Below are 25,000 nucleotides of genomic sequence, written 5' to 3' on the forward strand. Positions count from 1 at the left end.
TAGTAAAGAGAGTGAGACATGTAGAGAGAGAGAGAGAGAGAGGTGTAGAGAGAGAGAAAGAGAGAATATGAGGGTCATTATTTGTAGCGTGTGTGACTTCAATAAGCTGTCAGAGATGGTTAAATCTGCTGTGCAAGCATTTACAGACCAGAGTGGCCCTCTGCACTCAGCTCTCAGTGATTAATGTCCCTCTGACATGCCTGTGAGTGGATCTAACTTTACACAGTTAATGTATAAGGACGCTTTAAAAACAACGCCGCCAGCCATCATATGATTTCCCACCAATCAGCCAGATCAATGGCCTTGATGGAGAATCGCCCTTAATGCGATTAGCCGTGACATGCTTGTGATCGCCTCCTGCGCTCCACGCATGAATGAGGCACTTTTATCCGCGCCGATGCCGGCTCCTCGTTCCCGGCGTTCCAGCGCAGGCCCAGCAGGGCCCTGAGCGCGGAGCACGGGATGCGTTCGCTAACGTGTTTACATACCGAGGGGCAGAAGACCGGAGGAGCAGGTCATGCCGAGTGTGTGAGGAGAGGGGGAAGAGAAGAGCAGCTGGTAGAGGAGTGCGGATAAGATGTAAAGGGTGGGAAGGGAAGGAGACGCGGAGAGGAGACGCGGAGAGGAGAGGAGAGGGGAGAAGTGGGGGGCGCTCCAAAGTTCAGATGGAAGTCTTGTGACCACGACGAGCAGAAGAGGTAAACAGCGTCAGCCGACCGCTACCCGTCCACCTCCCCACTTAATGCATTTAGTCACCCCCCCCCCCCGCCCCCCCATGAAGAGAAGATCTCCAGCCCCCCCCCCCCATGCAGGCCCTTTCAACGAGAAGCGTGAAGCGCAGGTCAGGAGACACGGGCTCGGGAGGCCCTGTTTGATGTCGGGTGAGATGGGTCAGTGGGCGAAGCAGCATCAGTGGATCCACTCACTCACTGCTGCAGGAACCTGTCATGAGGACTGAGTTTCTCTTCGGATAGATGGCCCCTAGCTGAAAGAGAGGGAGAGAAAGAGAGAGAGAGAATAAGAAAGAGGACAAGAGGGTGGGAGTAAGGCTTGTTTTCCACTGCTTGCGTGTTGTGTGCGTGTGTCAGTTGCGTTACCAGTTGCGTTACCTGTTTTGGAGCCCATGTCAACAGGTTAGAGCGGCCATGCTGTCTATACAGCGCATGTTTTAATGAAAATAAATCAATAGCAAGATGCTCTGCACACACACCACACACACACATGTCCATGATAAATGTGAGAGATAAACTGTGAAATGAGGACACAAACAATAACAACTAGCCATCACTGATCTCAAGGAAGGAGATGAATCTGGGTGTGGGCCTTAGATTAAACAGACCTGATGCACTGCTTGGCCCTGTGAGTGAGAGGAGAAGCCGGAGAGCAAGTGAGTGCTCCGGCGAGCAGAGGCTCCCTCTGTGGTCCTGTGGGGGGAGGAGTGGGGGACTGACCAGTCAGCCGTGGTTTCCTCTGTCTTAATGACGACGGGCTAATTAAGTGGCACCGAGCTAAACACTTAAACATGGGCTTGGGAATGACGGAGAGAGTGCTGCCCTTAGGGCAGGCCTGTCGCACGGAGAGGTGGAGGGACGACCTTCCCCACTGACCCCGTCCCCCTTACCCCCCCTCCACCCTCTGGCCTGCGTGGCTGAGGCCTCATCCTTGGGTCAGAAGAACGTTGAGAACCTTCCCACCATGTGGCGAAGCAGAGGCTGTGATGGAATAGAACAGCGATTAGGGACCGCAACACTCCGTCCTTCACTCCAAATAAATCTCTCCCTCTCTCTCTCTCTCTCTCTCTCTCTCTCTCTCTCTCTCTCTCTCTATCTCTCTCTCTCTCTCTCTCCTTTGCCTCCACGTCTCCCCCCCATTTGTAGTCATTAGTGATCTGACCCACTTTCCTCGGGCTGCCATGGCTAATTGGCTGTTAATCACTTCCTAATTGTGGCATTGTTTTGCCGCTGCTCGCTAAAATCACCAAATGAGAGGAAATAGGAGAGCAATTAGAAGAGTGGGGTTTTGCCTCCGACCTGGGAATAGAAATATGTAAAGAACAGAGGGAGAGAGAAAAGTGAGAGAAGGAGAGCAAGAGGTAATGGACGCAATGGAGAGCCACGATTGCGTCATTTCTTCTTTAGATGCTAGAGGAACAGATACGAACAGATATCAAAGCCTGGTTGTTATTAGCTTATTAAATATTTATGCTACATTTCTCATGGAGGGTATTTAACTTGGAGTAAAATATGCTTGCACGAAAGAGAAATTAGCGCATGCTGTGAAATGTAGGCTTTTTTGCAATTATAACAAAATGCACAAAAATATGCTGTAAATGGGTGCTGGCTGTGATAGAGTTTAGCCATGTGTGTGATAAGTTAAAAAAAAAAGCTGCAATTTTCCTTGAAGTGATGCAAGGTGTTGCGTGAGGATTGGATTTGTGCTGTAATTCTTGGGTCAAGCGTATGTACTTTCTGTGTATTTTCGAATGCGCAAATGGAAAAGTGCTTTCATGTGTGTGTGTCTGGATGTGTGTGTGTGTGTGTGTGTGTGTGTGTGTGTGTGTGTTTGAGTGAGTGCGAGTGTGTCTGTATGAGTGTGGATAAATGGCAGATTACATAGGTAGGGCATGAGAAATCAAGGATTTGGAGGTGAAATAAAAAATGTATACTGTGTGTGTGTGTGTGTGTGTGTGTGTGTGTGTGTGTGTGTATGTATGTGTGCATACTCTATGTGTGTGTGTGTGTGTGTATGTGTATGTCTTATGTTTGCATACCTATGTGTGTGTGTGTGTGTGTGTGTGTGTGTGTGTCTAACTGAAGGGCAGGAGCTATTATAATAATGGGAGGGTCTGTGTGAGTGCTGCTGGGCAGGCAGGCAGTGTCGGTGTGGTTAACTCCTGAGCTGGACAAGCTACTCATGCGGCTCAGGACCAGCCCTCTGCTTGGCTCAGGACAGGAGTCTCTCCACGCCTGCCTCGCCTGTCTCCTACTGTCCTGTCCAGTCCCGGCCAGTCTGGGACTGGCCCAGTGCACTCTGGTAGGGGACGAGGAGCACGGAGGAAGGGAGAGAGAGAGAGAGAGAGAGAGAGAGAGAGAGGAGGGAAAGAGCCTGAGAGAAATTGAGAAACAGAGTGAAAGACAGAGACAGAAACTGAGAAAGAGAGAGAGAGCAGTAGAGAGAAAAGTGTTTGAATAGAGAGAGAAAAAAAAGACAGAAAGTGAGGTACTGAGAGAGAGGGAGAGAGAGAGAGGGTGTGAGAGAGAGAGAGAGAGAGAGAGAGAGAGAGAGAGAGAGAGAGAGAGAGAGGACACAGCATGGCACAGGGCTTCACAGAGCCCTAAATGTGCTTTGACACACTGAGAAGTGCCTGCGCTGGACAATAGCCTTTATTGAGGAGCGTCTCCGGTAGGTCAGAGGGGTGTGTGTGTGTGTGTGTGTGTGTGTGTGTGTGTGTGTGTGTGCTGTATGCGCTGTGGGAGAGGGGAGTGTGTGTTCACTGTCACGCTGCCTCTCATGCTTAGAGCTCAGGGAAACACCTCGCATGATTTGCATGTGGAGCGATTTTTAATTCGCCGGGAAGTTTGTGCTCTACGGTACAGTGCTGTATTGTTTCTGTTCAGCTGGATGTTTAAACTTCAGATCTAAAACTTTTGACGCTTGTCCTTTGATTATATTTGTTTGATTTCTTGATTTATTGTTATTTACGTGTGTCTATTATGTTTTGAAGAGCTATTGAATTGGTTTCGTTGTGAAATGCCTTACGCCTTGGTTATTTGTGACATTAAATCGCGTGTGTTTTGATAAGGACTTGTTGGCTGAACCTAAAAGCGGTCTGGCTCATTGTGACTGTAAACAGTTTAGAATGGTTAGTCCGTGTGAGCAGCAGTGTGGAGTAATGACTCGTTTACACTGGAGCACAGCTCCTTTTATGGCTGGGGAGGGTGCTTTCACAGATTATCCCTCTATTTTAACCATCCCTTCTTTTTTTGTCTGTCTTCCTCTCATCCCTCTACACCCTCTCTGTCTGCCTCTCTCTCTCTCTCTCTCTTTCTTTCTCTCTTCTCTCCATCTGCAGACTCGTCAGAAGGTGTGACCTCCCAGGCCCCAGGCATGGCTGACCTCGCTCCTTCGTCCTCAGTGACCTCCTCCACCTCGTCCATCTCCTCGTCCTCCTCCTCGGCCATCCCGCAGCCCAACGCGGCCGGCGGCAAGCCCTGGAGGAGCAAGTCCCTGAGCTCCAAGCACACGGCTACCTCCACCTCCGCGCTGTCCGTCAAGCAGGAGGGCCCGGCCACCAACGGGGCGTCCAGCAAGCAGACCGCGTCCGGCGAGGTGCCGGCCAAAGCGGCGTCCCAGAAGTCCATGCTGGAGAAGCTGAAGCTCTTCAACAGCAAGAGCGGCTCCAAGAGTGGTTCGTCCAGCCAGCCCGTCCAGCAGCAGACGTCGCTGGACAGCGGGAGCGGCAGCAGCAACGGCAGCGCCCTGCGGGACTCCGGGATCGTGGTGGACCGGGTGGAGGCCGGCTCCAACACCGACCTGCAGTTGGAGGAGTCCGAGGGCAACACCCGACCCGTCAACGGATCCTCTTCCTCTTCCTCCGGAGGAGGAGGAGGGGCGTCGACCGTCACCGTCGCCATGACCACCAGCAGCCCAAAGATCGCCCTGAAAGGCATCGCCCAGCGGACGTTCAGCCGGGCGCTGACGGCCAAGAAGAGCTCGCTCAAGGGCGCCGAGAAGGAGAAGGAGAAGGAGCGCGCCGCCAAGGACAAGGAGCGGGCCAAGGAGAGCTCCAAGCGCACCTCCATCCCCGAGCGAGGGGGGGAGGCGCGGGACGCCGAGCCCAGGGAGGAGAACGGCTCGGGGGGAGGTGCGACGACGACGACGATGTCGGAGGCCGAGCCCAAACGCACCTCCAAGATCGCCAGCCTCATTCCGAAGGGGGGCAAAGCCGCGGCCACCAAGAAGGAGGGCAGCGCCACAGCACACAGCGGGATACCAAAGCCGGGCGCCAAGGCCTCCTCGGGCATGGGCGCGGGCAAGGGCTCGGGGGCGCCCCCCGGTGGCAAGGACGGAGAGAGGCCGCGCAGCATGCGTCTGGGCGGGGGCCTGGCGCTGCACAGGGACAGCCGACACTCGTCGTCCTCCTCCAGCCTGGCCTCCACCGAGGGCAAGGGCCAGCAGAGCCACAGCGCCGCCCCGGTGGCCAACGCCGCCATCAACACGGTCAGCGTGCAGCTGCCCCAGCCCCAGCAGCAGTACAGCCACCCCAACACAGCCACCGTGGCCCCCTTCATGTACAGGTAAACACCTACTACCGGTACAGTACGTTTACCATCATTCTGCTGATACGGGATACACGTCAAACAGACCCTCAGTATGAAGACTTTGGTTATGGCATTTGTTTAGGATGGTTAAAGATGAAAGGTCTGAAACGTTATGTTAATATGTTGGATAAGATAGATTAGATATACATCCCTCCTACTTTGTAAAATAGATATTGCCTACTTTTGGGACCTTTTACTGTGCCTAGAGTTTCAGAAGCTCATTTTCCTGCGCTGAAGTTATTAAAAGAAGAGGAATTTAGATCCCTTCCTTCTGTGTTTGACGTGTTAGCGGTGAGTCCTTCACCCCACGCTGTGTGGACCCGGGGCTTAAAACAGCCACTCCCGCTCCCACGGCGCGTCCAGCTGCTCTGCGTTTGGTGCGGTATGTCCTCCCGGCAGTGCCCTCCTCCTGGATGACCTGTTTGTTTTTAGGGAGGAATTCCACTCTTTGACCTGCCGTGTCAAAGGCCCCGATTACGTCTAATTAAGGCCTGTGATGGAAGGACACAGGAGAGGAGTTTCTTTTTTTTTTTTCGTTGTTGCTTTTTTTTTTTTTTTCAACGGGCACATTTTTAGACGCCTCGCCTGTCCCTGGCCTCCCTCCCTCCCTCCCTCCCTGTTCTCCCTGTGCAGGGGAGGCGCTGTTGTGAACCTGCCAGAGAGCATTAACAGCGCCAACTGTGATGCATGCCTCTCCCTCTGTGGTCTGGAGGTTATGAATGCAGCGCAGAACTGGCAGGGAGCCTTATATGGGTTACTGGGTAGGGCACAAAAAAAGCGTCTCCCCTCGGAGTTTACTGTTTCATCCCTGAAAGAAACGGTAGCGCCCAAATCTCCATAAGAATCTAAATCAGAGTCCTACAGTAGGTGTTGGTTTGAGCTGTTGTGTTCGTTCCACGCCCTGTGTTGAAGGTGGGGGTGCACAAGGGAGTGGAGCGACTTGAAAGGATGTTTTATTTTGGGTCCAAAAAGGCATTGAAGTGAAAGCGTGACCCAGAGAACAGCAAATGGGATGTTGCCAAAATGCCAACAAACGTTTGTTACTCCTAGGTCTCAGACGGACATCGATGGCGGCATCTCCTCAGAGATGGGCTGTGGAGGCAGGGCCGATGACCCGGCAAGCTACGGCAAGAGCAGCCAGACCTCCATAGAAGATCTGTCAGGTAAGCGATTGATTGGGTCTCACCAGCAGGATCAGAAGGCTCTCTGATATTGATTCAGATTGTCTGGAGTCAAATGCCTTATGATCCCTTGGAGGAGCCCTTCATATGACTGGGATTCACTTTGCATTAGTTACAATACATTAGCAGGTAATGTTAAATAAAGATCAAACCAAGCCTGCTAATCACACATCATCGGGTATCCTTCACGGCAAATGTTGTGTGTATTTCAACAAATAGTGGATTTTGCAATACCAATAGCCAAGCACTATAGCATAAGAGAACTTTAAACAAAATGTCACTCATCAGAATGAGTGTGTCCATCAGGTGTCCAATGCATCACTAGCCATACACTAACTCTCTGACCTGTCCAGCTCCTGTTATTGGCCTTGTCATGTGGAGCGTAATTATGCTCAGGGAAATTCGCATGGGAAATTCCCTGCATGCCGCCGTAAACAGTAGCTGTGTGTGTGTGTGTGTGTGTGTGTGTGTGTGTGTGTGTGTGTGTGTGTGTGTGTGTGTGTGTGTGTGTGTGTGTGTGTGTGTGTGTGTGTGTGTGTGTGTGTGTGTGTTCTTGAAATGAGTATGTTGGTCAGTTTGTGCTTGGTCATGGTACGACCTTATTTTGTTGCTGCCCTTCAAGTTTACTTTGAGGCTCTGTAGTATTTGGAGACGAACTCTATTTTAGAGTACAAGGAGTCCATTGTGTGGTTGACCCTAGAAGGCCACTGGGTAATTTGTGTTTACGCTTTGTGAAGGTGAAGACCCCGAAACCAGACGATTACGAACCGTGAAGAACATCGCAGACCTCCGGCAGAACTTGGAAGAGACCATGTCCAGTCTGAGGGGAACCCAAGTATCACACAGGTAAAGGCTTCGGGTTTGTGTCTGTCAACAACACTTTTGACCTATGACCCCACACACTACAGCAAGAGACCAAGGGTGAGAGTGTACATCGCTAGTAAATCCACCTTTTCTCTCCCTTGTTAAAAGTGAGAGGTGACTGAGGGGTCAGTAAAGTAAAGTGGTGATTTTACCACCAGTTAAAGGTAAGAGGCAGTAAACACAAGCTGCCTTTATGAGCGGTGGTGTTTATGAGTGTGCTGGGGAATGTGTGGGACTAGCGCCATCTGCTGGACATCTGTGATCATAACAGCTGCCTCACTTTTCCATGGGCTCACAGTTTCTGTTTTTGAAAGCATGTGGTGATGTCAACCAAATGCAAAACATCCAGACTGAAAGTTATTATATGGCACTGCTTTTGTATGCAGTGTGTAGTTTTCATTTAAAACAGTTTTTTTTTTTTTACCTAGGATTTGCAGTTGAATGGTTTGATGCATGCATACAAAGCTACCCGTACTGTGAACCCAAAAACAGTTGTGGAAACCATCCTCTGATCACCGCCCCCTCACATTTTATTATCACTTTGATTTGGAGATTCAGGTAGAAGTTGCCAAAACCTGTTCTGAGTGGTCATTGGCTACAATTATTCGTGTGGTTGCCAAATAACCGTGAAAGGCGCTATAATATCTGCTAAAATGGGACATTTTATTCCCCAGCCTAATTATAGGGCTGTAACTGGGCTTGCAAAATGGCATCTGAGCTTGTTTTTGACAAAACCAAAGTTGCATGCCTTCTATGCTAACATCAGAGAACAAGTGATACTCAGTTCATGTTCTACGCCTTCTTTAAAGTTATCAAGACATTGTGAAAGTGGCTGGGTTTTGAAAACAGCGGGCTCCCTCTCAGAACCCCCTGATGTCCCGTAGTGTCATTTAGTGTGCTCAGGGGTGTGGACTTTTGAGACGTCTGAGTGGACACGGTCTGCTTGGCCGCTTTAGGGGCCCCTGACAGACATGTGCTATTCTGTAGAGCCGCTGAAGCTTCTCCTCGGCTCACACTGAGAGAGACCCACAGAGTTGTGGTGGATGATGTCAGCTCCATCACTGCCACCACCCGTGGACTGCCCGCTGCTTGCTACCTTTCATAGTCGCTTGTGTGCCTCTCCGCAAGATGAGGTGCATATTGGGGAGACACAACAGGCTTGTGTAAGAAACGAAGGCCTTCATTCAGTTCAATTGAGTTCATCACACTTTCAGTTAAGTGTTTTTACTACACAGAGAGACATGGATGAATAGTGTCATATTCATTGATATAAACTTATTAGTATAAGAATAATGCAATTATGAGCAATAATGAGAGACATCAGACATGACATGAAGTATTTCATCTCAAACAAGGTAATGTTTAGCAAAATTCAATTTGACATCAGATGTGTATTTAAAGTGAAATAAAAAATGGAAACGACCTTTTAATGCATGTTTTTTTTATTTTAGTAAGTAATTAGAGCGGATTTGAAGTAGAACAGCTTAACGGATGCCTGCTGCGATCTAAGTAGAGCATTGGTGCCCAGTCTTATACTTCACCGTCTGAAACCCCCTGCACGATGTTCACTTGGATATGCCCATCTATGGGTGTGAGTATGTCAACACAGAACCAACTCTGTGAATGTGGGGTTTTTTTTACGGAGCGCAGTGTTTTGAAGCGAGAGTGTGTTTTAGAGATGAGCCACTCGCTTGAGTGTGTTTGGGTTTGAGGCTCTCCGCTCTGCCCGGCCTGTGTGGCAGTGACCAGCCTGCCGAGCGAGCGCTGCGAGGGCTATTTTTGGTGCTCTGTTTTGGCCGTGAATACGGCCCTGGGACAGCCCAGAAACCGCAAGGCCACCGCGGCTCGTTTAACAGCACTGCAATAACTTTATGTCACAAGCCATTTATCTCTCTCTTCTCGCTCTGTCACTTTCTCTGCTCTTTACTCTCCTCTTGGTTCTGTTCATCATCACTGGCCATTGATGTAAGATTTAGCATCACTTATGCTGTAGTACAAACTCACACCTGTACTCATCCGTAAATAATACAATTACTTTTGCGCTTCTGGTCAGTTGTTGGCTGCATTCCATTGGCTTATCACCAATGACAATAAAAATGTAATCTAATATAATGATCTCTCACCTCTTTCCCCTCTCCTGTATCACACCCTCCCTCACTCTCTCTCTCCCTCTCTCTCTCTCTCTCTCTCTCCCCCTACTCTTCATCGCTCTCTCAGCACCCTGGAGACGACCTTTGACAGCAGCGTCACCACGGAGATCAGCGGGCGGAGCCTGCTGGGCCTGGGCTCGCGCGCCGCGCCGCTCTCGTGGCGGATGGGTCAGTCGAGCCCGCGGCTGCAGGCCGGCGACGCGCCCTCGCTGGGCAACAGCTACGGCCGCGGAGGCTCCGGCAGCTCGGGGGGTCAGGGCCGGTTCCTGTACCCGGGCGGGGCCCTCCGTAGGCAGCTGGCGGCCCGCGGGAGCGCCCTGTGCAGCCTGGAGCTGGGTGACCGCGTGGACGACCTGGAGCTCGGCAGCCTCTCCATGGACGTGACGGGCTACATGAGCGACGGGGACGTGCTGAGCAAGAACGCGCGCACTGATGACGTCACCAGCGGGTGAGTGGCCCTTCTGGTCATTCTGGTCATTCTGGCCATCCTAAAAATAATCTGAGGGTCAGTCATTTTTATTCATGAAGTATGAGTTCATGGAAGAATAGAAGAGGCTATTTATTGGCCCTTACCCATATGGTTGTTGTTGAGTTAAATGTGAGTTTGCACTGCAGCCACACTAGAGGGCGCCATCTTGTGCTCTACAGTATGTCCACCTGAGACACACACAGCAGTGTGTCGGTTAGACTGACAGATGTGGGAGGTGTTGGGACAATAAAACCACAAAACAGGAATGAAAAGAGAGCAGATAATCCAGAACTAATTTACCTGACTGTTTCTTCCATGCTGAAACAAGCTCCGCATACCTTTGTTGTCTCTGTCTCTGTAATTGAAACCCCTGCTATTATTTTTATTTGTTGCATTGTTCCTATGGGAACACGCATCGGCAAACATGCCTGTGAAGGTGAGATTTGTTATCAGGAGTGCTGATGTGTGCAGTTGGCAGGCGTGCGGAGATTGATGGGATTCACCTGCGCTGGCATCCTTATTTTATGCAGCGATGTTCTGAATGTGAGCGCCAACTTAATGTTAAGATTGCAGTGCTGAAGAGAATGTGCTTGGCAGCATCTTTGTAGAGACTGACAGGCACCACATATGCTTCATAATTCTGTGTGTCTGTGTGTGTGTGTGTGTGTGTGTGTGTGTGTGTGTGTGTGTGTGTCTGCGTGTGAGTGTGTGTGTGTGTGTGTGTGTGTGTGTGTGTGTGTGTGTGTGTGTGTGTGTGTGTGTGTGTGTCTGCGTGTGTGTGTGTGTTTGTTTGCTTTCTTTTATTCTCACCTGCTCTACATGGTGTTCTCTGTTAGCTTTGGATACATCTGACTGTGTGTGTGTGTGTGTGTGTGTGTGTGTGTGTGTGTGTGTGTGTGTGTGTTTGCCCCTGTGTGTGTGTGTGTGTGATAGAGAGAGAGTAAGAGTACGAGAGCCTGTTTTTGTGTCTGAATGCAACACATACAACACAATAGCACAGCTCCCTCGCCTCTTCCAAAGCACCCAGACGTGTTGAACCAAACCGCCCCTTTGTTGCCTACACACACGCAACCAGCTGGATGTTGTGAACGCTGCCGCCGCCGTGAGCAAGACTGACGATGAGAATCCGATCTCGCGATCCCTCCCTGTGAACGCGGCCCTGCCTTCCCCTGCAGTAGCGTCCACTGTCCTCGTGCGCGCCAACCAATGACCGCTCTCCACTGCTCTGAGATACCAAAACTTCAAAAGCATGAGGTCATGTTGGAGCCACTAGCCTCTGCTAGCTTGGAGCCACCGGCAGATGCCCCCTCCACACATACGCACACGCACGACACACACACACACACACACACACACACACACACACACACACACACACACACACACTCGACCCTTCCTGAGTGGTTTACTGTAGTGTGGTGTGTCAGGCCAAGGCATTACAATATTTGCGTTGGCATGGATGATACCACCCCCCCCCCCTTCCCATTCTAAAAATAGAAATGGGGAGTAGAGTAGAGAGGCTTTTGGAGGCCGTGTTGTGTTTTAAAACCTCACACCAAGCTGGAAGAGGGCTCTTAGGAGCCGTGTGTGTGTGTGTGTGTGTGTGTGTGTGTGTGTGTGTGTGTGTGTGTGTGTGTGTGTGTGTGTGTGTGTGTGTGGAGGGGGGTTGCACAGGGGATGTTGAAGACACAGTGTGCTTTTGACAGCTATCTGTGGAGTGTTCGGAGTTCTCTCTCACTGGGCTGATGCCGTTAAGCCTCAGTAGGGCTGACTCTGCACTGGCTTCATACTCAGCATGTCTGCTGCACATTGCATCATGGATTTGTGGGACAATCTTCTGGGTAGAATATAAAAACGTTTTTTTAAGACACTGCTCTCATTGTTGATATGTTTAAGAGCTTTTAAACTGGAAGAAGGCACTGTTAAACATTTGGATGCTTAGCTAGGACATTTACATTTCATTAGTTGTCATTTTTGAGTTGTGCTATAATTGTTAAATATTGTTTACTGATGCTTACCTCATACTAGGGTTCCGTGTGTAGTGTGCTGTGTATGTGATGGGCTGGTTGTGTGAGTGGAGGGGACAGGACAGGACAGGACAGGCTGGGTTGGGTTGGGTTGGAGTTGTGTTGGAGGCTGAGTGATGGATGGTGAAATCAGGTCTCATTCATAGGCAGGGCGTCATGGTTGCCGGGTTACTGGATTACTGAGAGGGGGAATGGAGTGGCCCTCTGGCTCTAATGATTTAAAAGCACATGAATCACCCCCTCTCTCCATAGCCCCCCCCCCCCCCCCCCCTCTCTGTGTCCTTCTCTCTCTCTCTCCCTCTCTGTCTTTCTCTCTGGCCAGAGGGCTCCACTGCTAGCCTCTCTCTATCACCTGTACAAGACAAGTGTGTGTGAGTTATGTGTCCATGAGTGTGTGCATATGTGTGTGTTTGTATGTGCGCTCACGCATGCATGTGTGTGTGTACTTCAAAGGCGTAAACTTTTACTGTGTGTGTGTGTGAGTGTGTGTGTGTGTGTATGTTCTGTGTGTGGCCACAGCAGACCTCAGGTGATGGTCTTATACAGGTCCTGTACCTGTCTATCAGGTTCTGCCACCTCTGCCTAGCCTTGTTTCCCCTGGGACACGCACGTGTGTGTGTGTGTGTGTGTGTGTGTGTGTGTGTGTGTGTGTGTGTGTGTGTGTGTGTGTGTGTGTGTGTGTGTGTTTGGGTCAGTAAACCTCACCCTCTTCAGAGCAGAGGCAAGTTGGCGGTCTGTTTGCGGGGCCATAGTCCTCCGTGTTCCACTCAGAGTCTGGGCCAGGGAGAGCTGGCTCCTTCACACGGCTTTTCTCGCTGCTGTGACAGCTCGCTTTCTTCACAGCTACAAAGTCTTGTTCATTTTGATGCAAGTGGTGTTTTTCATTTTGTTACGTGTCTCAGGAGATGAGCTGAAGCACTCGCCTGCCTTCACCCCAGCTTGTAGAGCACAGCTCTAACATTGCAAAATACTACAGTTATATGAGGTCCTCTACAAGGAAGTGTAGTTGTCCAACTGTAAGCATTCAGTGTGCATGCAGTAAGCAAGCTTGACTGGGAGCCTTTAGTTATGACTGACTGTGATCTGATGCAGAACCAACCACTCAAGCGGCAGTGTCCACAGCAGCCCCTGGTGTTTACATTAATGGGAATTTGCATAACGGTTCTCCTCTGCTCTTATGAATGCAAGCTTGTCAGTGTAGTGTGTGTGTGTGTGTGTGTGCGCGTGCATGTGCGTGCGTGCGTGCGTGTGTGTGTGTGTGTGTGTGTGTGTGTGTGTTTATATGAGGCTGAATAGGGTGAGAGGCAGTGTCTGCATGCTGTAGTCTTGAGCTCACTCCTGTAAGAGTGCCCCAGGCTGTGTGGTAATAGCACATGACGGACGACCCTGCCGAACCCCCTTACAGTGAGCACATCAGGATGGCCTCTGAAAGCCCCCCCCACCCCCCTCATCTCTACCCACTCATCCTTCCCCCTCCTTCCCTAAACCTTTCTCCCTCCCTCCCTCATTCTATCCCTCCCCCTCTCCTCTCATCTCTCCCCTCTCTCCTGTCATCCACGCTCTCTCCTTTCCCCTCACCTGCTCTCGCTATTTCTCCACTCCCGCTCCCCCCCCCGCCCCCCCCCCCCAGGACTTGTTTTGTATGCTCTTGTCTTCTCCTATACGCTGTGCTCTGCCCCAGAGCTTTCTCTTCTCCTCTCTCCTCCCGTCCTCTCTCACCCCCCCCCCCTGAATCCATCCCCCTGTTTAGCCCCGCTCCCTTTCCACTCCTCTACTTTGGGTGCTGGAGGGAAGGTGGGAAGAGAAAGACAGAGAGAGAGAGAAGCAGAAACTGCTTAACAGACATAGAAAAGACAAGAGAAACAGTGTGTGTGTGTGTGTGTGTGTGTGTTTGTGTGTGTGTGTGTGTGTGTGTGTGTGTGTGTGTGTGTGTGTATGTTAGAGAGAGAGGGGGGGAGATCAAGAAGCAGAGAGAGAAGAATTGACATTGATAGTGATAGAAAAGGACAGAGAATATGTGCATGAAAGAGAGAGATACAAAGAGAGAAAGACACATAAATAGAAGAGAAGAAAGAGAGTGTGTGTGTGTGTGTGTGTGTGTGTGTGTGTGTGTGTGTGTTTGTGTGTGTGTCTGTGTGTTTGTCTGTGTGTCAGTCAGAGCCCTGATGCCCCCCTTCCTCCAGTAGCCTCCTCCCCTTCTACTAAGTAGAAGGCAGGCAGACAAGCTCTGCATTCAGTCAGGGCCATCAGGAGAGGTGTGTGTGCCTGAGAGAGAGAGAGAGAGAGAGAGAGAGAGAGAGAGAGAGAGGACAGGAGAGGAGAAGAGAAGGAGAGAGGGAGCCCGCATTCCAGCACTGCATACACACGCACACTGCCAGCGCTGTCACACATATGCAAAAACACTCACAGGCTCATCCACAGCCACACACGCTCGCACACACACACACGCATACACGCACACACTCCAACGCACGCACGGCGCTGCTCTTTCTGAGGGTGCGAGGACTCTTTGCCGTTACCTTATCTGGGAAGATCTCACCTCTCCCACCTGTCTGGCTTGGAGCTACTGCACACTCGAGAGTGTTAGTGTTTCTGGACCTGCACTCCATAGTGTGTGTTTTGGGATTCTGCTCAATTTTTTTGGACACTGAAAGGTAGGCACAGCTCTTTTAGCAGATTTATCTTCTTTCTAAAAAAAAATTATAATAATTAAAAGAAAAAAAAAACAGTTAGTTGCAATTTCCTGATGCATTTAGCATGTTGTTTTGCTGAGTTTGTGGAGATGGTATAAATGGGGGTTAATGAGCGTGTGATGCGCTCCGTGTGTGCTGGTGGCGGACCGGTCCCGTATGGACAGCTGCAGCTGGAGAGAGGTCCTAGAGGTCACCGCGTTTTAGTGAAGCCGAGCTCTGTGTGAAATTGTAAGCTTTCGCCTGGCTCTTTCATTTTGTCTTGCTTGGGACTCTCTTTCTCTCTTTCTCTCTTTCTCTCTTTCTTTCTTTCTTTCTCTTTCACTGCTGTCTCTCTCTCTGCTCTCTCTCTTTCTCTCTCGGTGTGTGTGTGTGTGTGTGTGTGTGTGTGTGTGTGTGTGTGTGTGTGTGTGAAGAGGTGGCTGTTCCACCGGGCACAGGTTGGATCGGATTTGACAGGCTTTTACACAAAAGAAGCACTGTAGAGTCCAGCATTACTCACTAGCACACACACACACACACACACACACACACACACACACACACACACACACACACACACACACACAGACATCAACACACACGCGCACACACACTCACACATACATACACACACACACACACACACACGCCGCATACACTCTTTCTGTCTCACACACACACACACACACACACACACACACACACACACATACACACACACACACACACACACACTGACTGACTGTCAGGCTTTAGCTCCACTCTGAGCTCTGACATGGAAAAATCAGCAGCACAGAGAGTGGATTCAAATCCCCCCATCCTCAGATAAGAGACTTAATTTAACATCTCAGGATATGGGATTTCTTTAGGACTCTGTAGCCATTTTAAGGCTGTGAAAAAGAAAACGAATTTGTCTTTAGCTGACTTGTGAATACTGTCAGTGTCGTGCCAATGGCTCCTACGGTGGAAGCAATATCAGAAGCCTATAGACAGAGCAAATATTTGTAAAATTAGTGGCTGTTGGTTTAGCTCAGTGGCATACTTAGTTAAGTGGAGCGGAGCTATGCTGACTTCAGCTTTTGTTTAAGTTAAAACAGGCTGGACATCTGAAGTGCTTATCTGGTGGGTTTCTGTGAGTGTTACATCAGGTGAGGTCCGGTTACATGCTGGGAGCGAGAACATGGGAACTCAGACGTGTGACATTTTGAAATAAATAGCTGTCAGAGAATTGTATAATAAAAAAGAAACCTTCCAGCAGCCTTGAATGGACACACCGTTTTTCATGTCCCACGTTGGTTTAAAAGCATTTTAACCCACTGCCCCCCCCCCCCCCCCCCCCCCCCCCACACACACACACACACACACACCCTGCCTGCCTTTGTCTTTGCTCATGTTTGAGTGCCACCACCAATTGTGGATAGTGAACAGCCCCATTAGTAGCGACGCAGCCATGACAAATGAGAGCACAAATTCAAAGATGGACATCTCCGCGGTGTCTAAATAAAACAGTAGAGTGGCCACCGCGACCCCGGCGGCACCGGCTGTCTCCAGTCCCTCTCAAAGAGGACGCCTCGTTTCAAAAAACGGCCCGGCGGAGACCCAATACAGGCCTTAATAATCCAGCCCTGATTCATCCCTCCGCTGGCTGGACGTCATGTGTTTGCTTTGGACGGCGGCGGCGGCCGAGCCGTAGGTTAGTCGTCGTCGTCGCCGGGACGCCCCTGGAGCGCCGCGGTCCCAGGCCAGCTTTCCATCGCAGCCGCTTCCATCGCCTCCATTTTCCCTCTCTGTCAAATGTCCCCGCCGTTTGTTTGCTGTCTTTGTGAATTTAAGGACATAAAAAAAGGTACCGGCTGAGTGACAGATGAATGTAGAAATAGTTATATTGTACGAGTGGAAAAAATAATGTGTACGTAGCTGCAATTGTGTGTCACTTAGGAAAAATGTCAGTCATATTGCTTTTTGAGGCCGTTTTTTTCTGATAAGGGGTTTCATTATTATGGCATTAGGCTTAGCTTGTGTGTATGGAGATGGCTATGTGTTATTAACTCAGTTTTTCCCTCCCCTCCCCCACCCCCCTATCCTATGATCCTTTGGAGGTTATTAGTTTAATCGGAAGGTGTAATCGATATATACATTGATATGTCTGTATTGGATGTTTTCATGCAGTGTTAGTTATAAACATTAACATAGACAACATCTCTCCCCTCTCTCTCTCTCTCTCTCTCTCTCTCTCTCTCTTTCTCTCTCTCTCTCTTTCTCTCTCTTTCTCTCCCTCGTGCAGCTACATGACGGACGGGGGCTTGAGTCTGTACACACGGCGGCTCAACCGGCTGCCGGACAGCATGGCGGTGGTGAGAGAGAGCCTCCACAGGAACGCCTCTACGGGCCAGGGAGACGCAGACAGGTACTGTCCTACACACACACACACACACACACACACACACACACACACACACACACACACACACACACGCGCGCACACACACGCGCACACACACACACACACACACACACACACACACACACACACACACACATACACATACACACACACACACACACACACACACACACACACATACACACACACACAGACACACACACTCTCTCACACACACACACACACACACAAACACACTCACACACACACACACACACACACACACACTCACACATACTCACAGGACCATGGAGATAGCTATACACACATGCATACACTCACTACTCCTGTCCTTGCTCGACCTCGGTGATCGGCGGTTCTGTTTGTTTGTCTGTCTGCTCAGCGCCTGTGGGAGAAAGCCAGTTGTGTCAAGAGGCTCACATGCTGGTGTGAGACTAGGTTGATTAAATGGTGAGAAAAATTCACTGTCAAGCAGTGTGTGTACCAATGATGACTTGAAGGCACTGTGAAGAGGTGCTCTCTCACAGCAACCAGCTCTCTACCCAACTTGCTTAGTAGCTCGTCTATTAGTTCTATATCTTGATTTTGGAAACACTGGTTTAGACGTGCTGTTTGCTGGACAAAAATTCACCAAAATACCTGAAAGGGCATCTACCCTGAAAACAACAACATGGAATGTCCACCTGTGGTTCTGCCCAGGGTGTGTTCCTGGCTGCCCCGTGGCCCGTCTCCGCAGGCCGGCCAGAGCAGGACGCCAGGTCAGCAGAGGCCCAGCAGGGGGTTGGGGCTGCAGGCTCCTGGACCGGGCAGACAGGGAAATGAGCAAACGTCGCGCTAAAGATCATTGACAGATGTTTTGCATGAATGAAGACGGTGCCAGACAAAGGCAGGCATTCTGTGTATGTGTGTGTGTGTGTGTGTGTGTGTGTGTGTGTGTGTGTGTGTGTGTGTGTGTGTGTGTGTGTGTGTGTGTGTGTGTGCGTGTGTGTGTGTGTGTGTGTGTGTGTGTGTGTATGGAGAGATAAGAGGTCTTTGTTTGCTGGTTCTTCAGAGGCAGATACCTGAGGGAGCTGGTGAGTGAGGCACATATCGATGTTCAGTTGATGGTTGATTTTTGGTATTTGTGTGTGAATAACTGGTCTCGTTTACCTAGAGTGGTCAGATATTGATACTCTTATCCCCATCCTCCAAGGCTTTTCAGTTGGCTGAGCTGACCAAGATTAGAATAAATATTTTATGATTCAGTCATATATGGTTGAAAGTGCTTTCGCATGTCTGTTCATGCGTGCAATGGAATTTATTTGGTTTCGGAAGAAGAGTTACCCTCCCTAAAGGAAGATATTAAACTGAGCTAGCTGTAGTTCCCCTTAATTGAGTGAATTTGGGAAAGTGTGTGGGGGGCAGAGGGAGAAGCTAGCGACATTAGCATAGGGAGCGCTACTACTGAGGTGAGCAGATCTGCCTGCGGCTAATAGCGCGGTGCTGTACTGCGCGGAGGTGGGCTGGGCGCTAATTTAATACTTCACAGGGGGGTTAATGGAGCTTGCCGCGGGGTGCAGCTGAGGCCCCCGATCTGCCCCGCAACAGCGCTGGCCCAGCGAGGGGGCCAGACCGCGGACGTACGTACACACGCCACCCCATCTCTCCATAGCTGTCTTTGGCAGACGGCAATTTGCAAGTCCAATGACTTCAGCGTGATGAATGTCAGGCTCCTCGGCTACCATCCAGGCTTGTGGCATTTGGAGGGGGTGTGACACCATTTTTTGGCTAATCATATTTCATTATGCAGTGGTTTAGTGGATTATGTCGAGTTTTGACTTTTTACTTAATCCGACACATCTACTCTTCGTGGGTGTTAGCTGCTGTTCTTGTAGCATCCTTGTAAGGTGCTTTTGGCGGTGGCAGGTGCTGGATGTGCATTTTTACGGTGTAAGGGAGTCTGCCGGTGTGAGTTTCATTGGGCTGGATAGTTGGGATTGGAGCAACACTTAGAATGCCTGCTGAGGTGGACTTGTGTGGGCTAATGGGCTAAGTGGATCGTTTTCATAAGGGGGTGTGGGCCTGAAACTAGGGAGAAAGGCAGAGAGAGGATTGAGCAGTGTGTGTGTGTGTGTGTGTGTGTGTGTGTGTGTGTGTGTGTGTGTGTGTGTGTGTGGGCCTGAAACTAGGGAGAAAGGCAGAGAGAGGATCAAGCAGTGTGTGCGTGTGTGCGTGCATGCGTGCGTGCGTGCGTGTGTGTGTGTGTTTTTCCATTCCGCAAGAAAGTGTTAGCTTGGGAAGTGCAACTCTTTCTGAAAGTGCAACTCTTTCTGTAATCAAATTGAACTCATTTCAGAGCAAGAAAGGCTATGGAAGAGAGGGACTTAGACAAAGTTAGTCAGAGGTAGATAGAGTGAGAGAGGGAGAGGGAGAGAGATAGAGAGGTAATATGAGAGAGAGAACTAGCAAGCGAGTGAGTGAGAGAAGTAGAGAGAGTGAGAGTGAGAAGGAGAGGCTTCACTGAGGTGTGAAAACAGGGTGTCAGGTGTCCGTCAGGTGTCGCAGCGGCGTTAGCGTTGAAGTCTTGCGTTAGCGTGTTGCTCTTGACTGTAGCGGGAGATGGCAGATCAGGTTCAAACTCAGCAGCACCTCATCCAACTCAGCAGAAGGTGGTGGTGGGTGGGTGGTTGGGTGGGGACTCGTGGCATTGAGATGTCACTCGTAAACCACCCCCTTGACTGAATGGCAGCCTTGCCCCGCGGCACCCTGCCTCGCGTGTCTATTCTTGGAAGACTGCGACCTGTGGCCATTACCTCACCGGGGGGCCATGCCACCGGACTCGTAACGGAGCACCCACCGTGGGTGTGCCAGAGACAAGTGCAGATTCGCCTGGCAAACATTTGCATATCTCTGCCAGTCTGTTTGGCTTTGCGGTGGATCGTTTGTGTTTGCGCTTCCTCCATTGTTTTGGTTGCCGTGCTGGAGGGTTCAGACGTAATGGATTTACGGTGTCGTACTGGCGTCATGCTCTTGACCTTATCTCATGGCGTGAGAGTTGAGGGTGTGGTGGTGTGGTGATGGTGGGTTTAGTGGTTGTTCCTCTTTGCTGTCTGAGGAAGTAGCCGCATCCACGTGCCCGTTAGCTATCTAGCCACTCATTTGAATTTCTTTTGTGTTCCAGAGAACAAAGACTGGGTTTCTTCATTTCTTCCTTTCTCTCTCTATCTCTCTCTCTCACTCTCTCTCTCTCTCTCTCTCTCTCTCTCTTACTCTCTCTCACTCTCTTTTCCCATCAAATGCGTGTTGCTTCCATTATAGAGATCGCTAAGACATGTGACCAAAGTCATCAAAACACAAAGAATTATGGGTACGTTTGGCTCGCCTGATGCCAGCCCATGTAAACTAGTGGGTCTGGGTCTATGATCTGGCATGATAATAATGAAAACTAAGCGTGAAAAAATTGTGTGAAAAACAGTTATAATCTCGCGCTTCCTTAGTGCTGCTATCCAAGCCATTCCTCGCCTTTTTGTCACCTCTGAAACATGACGTATACTATTATTTTTCCACGCTGGAAAACTATAAAAGATAAGCTTCATGTTACTCTATTGAATTTTATAACACAGCAGGTAAACGGCATTTCGACAACTGCACTTCGTTGTTCCCGCACGTCAGTAAAACAACTTAATTTTGGGGCACCTATTCCCAAAATGCGTTGCGTTTTACGTCACGTTCTCAATCTCTATTGCAAACTGCAATGATTTGCACCATCTTCATGATTAAGACCTACAATTTGCCAAAAGTGGCAGAAAATTGCGACTTAACCACCTGAGGAGATTAAAAAGCACACCTCTTTCCTGTCCTTTCATTATCTGTGTGTCTATTTGTCATTTGATGTGTCTGTGGTTTGTAGGTAGGTTGTTAAATCAGTCCCTTGGGCTGGTAGGGGATCTGTAGTGGTGGAGGTGGTGGAAGGGGTGGGGGTGTGTGTGTCTGCTTTCCATGCTTTCCATCTGAATCACCCACCCCCTCGCTCCTTCCCCACTCTTCCCCCACCGTCGGCTCTCCTGACTGCCTTCTGTGAGCCCACCTGTTTGGGCATGACTGTCCCCGTGGGGGGCCTGGGTTGGGTGAAGGGGCTCCTGTTAGACACGGGCTCTGGGTTTCTACATGGTGAGTGGAACATGTACCCAGACACACTCTGATTACTGAGCAGTGGTGAGCTACTCGTATCCATTCAGCTGTCTGTCTATCTGTCCATCTCTCTTCCTCTGTCTGTCTGTCTGTCTATCTCTCTCTCTCTCTCAATTCAATTCAATTCAATTCAATTCAATGGCTTTATTGACATGACAAATAAACATTGTGTTGTCAAAGCATGTTTTGCATATTAGCATATACAAATCTCTCTCTGCCTGTCTGTCTGTATGTTTCTGTATGTCACGCGCTGTCCATCAGAGCTTTATGTACCTGCCGATGTGTCTCTCCCTCTCTCTCAACCTCGGCCCCTGCTGTGTGGAGGACGCTGTGGTTTTCCCCCTACTGGCAGTAGAGGCCGCCGGGGTCTGGAGGCTGAGTGCTCCCTCACGGCTCCCTCACGGCTCCCTCCTGCCCAAAGCCGCAGTCAGCCAGTCAGTCTTGGCTTGGCCACGCCGATGACACAGACGTTATGGCTGCTAATGGGATCTTTATGAGAGGTGTTATTAGTGCTCAGCCATCCCCTCCTTTCCTCTTTCTCTCTCTCTCTCTCTCTATCCCTCTCTCTCTCTATCCCTCTCTCTCTCTCTCACTCCGTCTGTGTCTGTGCCGTTGCCCCCGTGGACCTCAGCCTGATCTCCATGGTCAGGAAGCGGAGCGATGTCAAACTCTATAAAAAGAATCAGCCTTGATGGCCGAGTGTCTGTTTTCCACCCCGTGACTCCTGGGATGCGGGCCCGGCTGTGATGTGGAGTGCCGGGGGTTGTTTGGATAGGAACGGGAGAGCGGCGGGCCAGATGATGGCATTGGGTTCCTCTGGCACCGAGCCCTGCGTCGCCAGTTGAAGAGGAAAGGAGAGGAGAGGAGAGGAGAGGAGAGGAGAGGAGAGGAGAGGAAAGGAGAGGAGAGGAGAGGAAAGGAGAGGAGAGGAGAGGAGGGGAGGGGAGAGGAAAGGAGAGGAGAGGAAAGGAAAGGAGAGGAGAGGAGAGGAGAGGAGAGGAAAGGAGAGGAGAGGAGAGGAGAGGAGAGGAGAGGAGAGGAGAGGAGAGGAGAGGAGAGGAGAGGAAAGGAGAGGAGAGGAGAGGAGGGGAGAGGAGGTCGTTTTTCTTTTCCCTGACTGGGCTGTCGGAGCGAGGCAGAGCCAGGGCCCCTGTGGGAAGCGAGTGTGTGGGGAGTTGGATGGAGTGGGTGACTGTCGGAGAGGAAGCCTGTCATTTAGTCCTGGAGAGGCATAGGAGAGAGGGCTGCAGAGAGGATGTGCGAGAGGATGCCGCGGCCGACGGCCGTGTTGTGCTCTGCTGCCGCGCTGTGTTTTGTTTGCCGTGGTTGTGTTGTGTTTTGTTTAGGGTTTATGTTGGGCTGCGCCGCTGTTGAGCACCAGAGAGGCACAGATTGGGCCACACCCTGCTTTGTTTGTTCTGGAGCTGCTTTGCTTATTCCACATTCAGTCTCTCTCTCTCTTCCTCTCTTTCTCTTTCTCTCTTTCTCTCTCTCCTTCTCCTTTTCCATGTCCTTCTCTCTCACCCGCCTTCCCCTCATTTTGCCATGCATTGCTTTCTGTTTCGCACGCAATGATGTTTTTCCATTTATTTTATTTATTTCAAGACATTCAAAGGCAGTCCAATAAATTCCACTCACTCGCAGTGATAGCATATTTATGACATCCCAGTGGTCTTCCTTGAACAAAAAGCTTCAGGCGTTTTTACTACTCACAATATTGCCAAATCGCCACGAGATGAGAGAGAAAGAGAGAGAGCGAGGGATAGAGAGAGAGGTGGAATGAAAGAGGGCGTTTAGGGAGAGGGGGATGGGGATGTGGGGCGAGAGACCCTGAGAACGCTACAGCTGTGGTCGTTGGCTGAGTGTGTTCGCAGTGAAGGTTGGCAGGGTCAGGTAGAGAGAAGACTTCAAACAGCAGACCCCCATCCGGCTCCACCTCACCCTCAAACTCAGGTCAGAAGAGACACACACACACACACACACACACACACACGCACACGCACACACGCACACACACCAATCTTTCCCCACCCCCTGTGCCTCTTCTGCACTTGATTACACCAAACGGATTTTCACAGCAGTGAGTGGTGAATATGGAGTTTTGTTCACAGATGTGAATCCACTGGAGGAATGTCCAAATGCAAAAAACATCTTTTCTCTTTTTTGGTTTTCTTCTTTTGTCAGGGACTGAGGGAGACAAAAAAGTGTGTTTTATGGGAAAAAAAAGATCTGAATCTTTTTTCAGGCACTGATAGTCATCTGAATAAGGATGGAGCACAAAAGCACAATAGGCAGGCGGAGAAATTTGAATTTGGTTGGGGAGATTTGGGGAAAAAGAGGAAGTCAAAGAGAATGAGAGAGAGAGAGACGGAGAGAGAGAGTCTGCTGAGTAGGCAGAGAATCATAGTGGCTCAGGCAGAGATTTTCCACTGGGAGCAGACTGATGCCTCCGTAGCCTTGGTAACTAGCAGCCCGAGGAGCCCCCCTTTGCACACCCACAAAAAAACCCCCATCACCACCCCCCCCCCCCCCCCCACACACACGTGCCATGGCCGTCTGTCTGCACCACACCTGCGGCGCTGCAGGATACCAGAACCAGGGAGGGGCTCCTTGCTCGCTCGCTCTCTCCCCCCATCTCTCTCTCCCTCATCTCTCTCTCCCTCATCTCTCTCTCTCTCTCTCTCTCTCTCTCTCTCTCTCTCTCTCTCTCTCTCTCTCCCTCATCTCTCTCTCTCTCATCTCTCTCTCCCTCATCTCTCTCTCCCTCATCTCTCTCTTTCTCCCTCATCTCTCTCCCTCATCTCTCTCTCTCTCTCTCTCTCTCCCTCTCTCTCTCTCTTTCCCATCTCTCTCTCCCTCCTGTGCCTCGCCCCTTTATTTGCATTAGTGAAGGCTTCAGTTAGAGGAGCTGGCGCTTCACCTGGCTGTCTGCGCGGGTACTAATCCCCCTCTGCACACTCACTCAGTCCAGACCCCCCCCCCCCCTTTCCACCCAGACCCAGAGGAGTAGTGTAGAGCGGAGTGGAGTGGAGACGAGACAAGAGAGGGTTGGAGCCGCGCTGCTGTGTGTGCTCTACTGTTCTGTGGCTCTGACTAGACCACGGCTACAGAGTGCTGCCGCTGAGATAATAGCAGCTGTGCTCGCTGGATTACCACCACCGCACGCTCACCTGGGCCCGGCAGGACGGCATCAGAAACTCAGGTAACTGAGTGCATCTGCAGAGAGACAGGTGAGGAGAGAGAGGGAGGAAGGGAGGAAGGGAGGGATATGGAGAGGGAATAGATAAAAGAGTTAGAGGTGGAAGGTGGTAGACATGGAAGATTTGTATGCATGTGAGGAAGACAGAGAGAATGTGTGACTGAGAGAGGTTGAGAGAAAAAAAGAGTCTAAAAGTGAGTGAGTGAGAGAGAGGGAGAGAGAAAAGGGGCTTACTGCTGTGGGTGAGATTTTTTATACTGGCGGCAGATGGCTGTGCAAAGTTGCGGTTGAGGGGCAACAGGCTGCTAAATGCCCCGTCTTGGTTGTGTGCAGGTGGTTGGGTGTGTGTGTGTGTGTGTGTGTGTGTGTGTGCGTGCGTGCGCGTGTAACTTGTGTAAGAGTGTAACTGATCTTGGACGGGGCGTTGCAGAGCCTCCTGACATTCAGGGCGTGTGTGAAACGTGTCGAGTCGGCAGCTTTGGCACTCACCATGCAGCAGAAGTAACAGGATCGACATGATTATCCCCGCTAAGCATGTGCGGA

At 50.5% G+C, this 25,000-nt stretch overlaps 1 protein-coding gene across 1 annotated transcript in view; it reads left to right on the forward strand.

Annotated features, from left to right (window-relative positions):
* nav2a (neuron navigator 2a) overlaps window positions 1–25,000 on the forward strand; it is a 218,943-nt gene that overhangs the window by 156,897 nt on the left and 37,046 nt on the right. The window contains exons 6-10 of the mRNA XM_062548737.1: window positions 4,073–5,297; window positions 6,372–6,484; window positions 7,240–7,348; window positions 9,584–9,964; window positions 16,969–17,091. Coding sequence (XP_062404721.1) covers window positions 4,073–5,297; window positions 6,372–6,484; window positions 7,240–7,348; window positions 9,584–9,964; window positions 16,969–17,091 — 1,951 coding nt within the window. The remainder of the gene's footprint in view (window positions 1–4,072; window positions 5,298–6,371; window positions 6,485–7,239; window positions 7,349–9,583; window positions 9,965–16,968; window positions 17,092–25,000) is intronic.

This window comes from Sardina pilchardus, chromosome 11 (assembly GCF_963854185.1).
Source record: "Sardina pilchardus chromosome 11, fSarPil1.1, whole genome shotgun sequence".
NCBI classification, from domain to species: Eukaryota; Metazoa; Chordata; class Actinopteri; order Clupeiformes; family Clupeidae; genus Sardina; species Sardina pilchardus.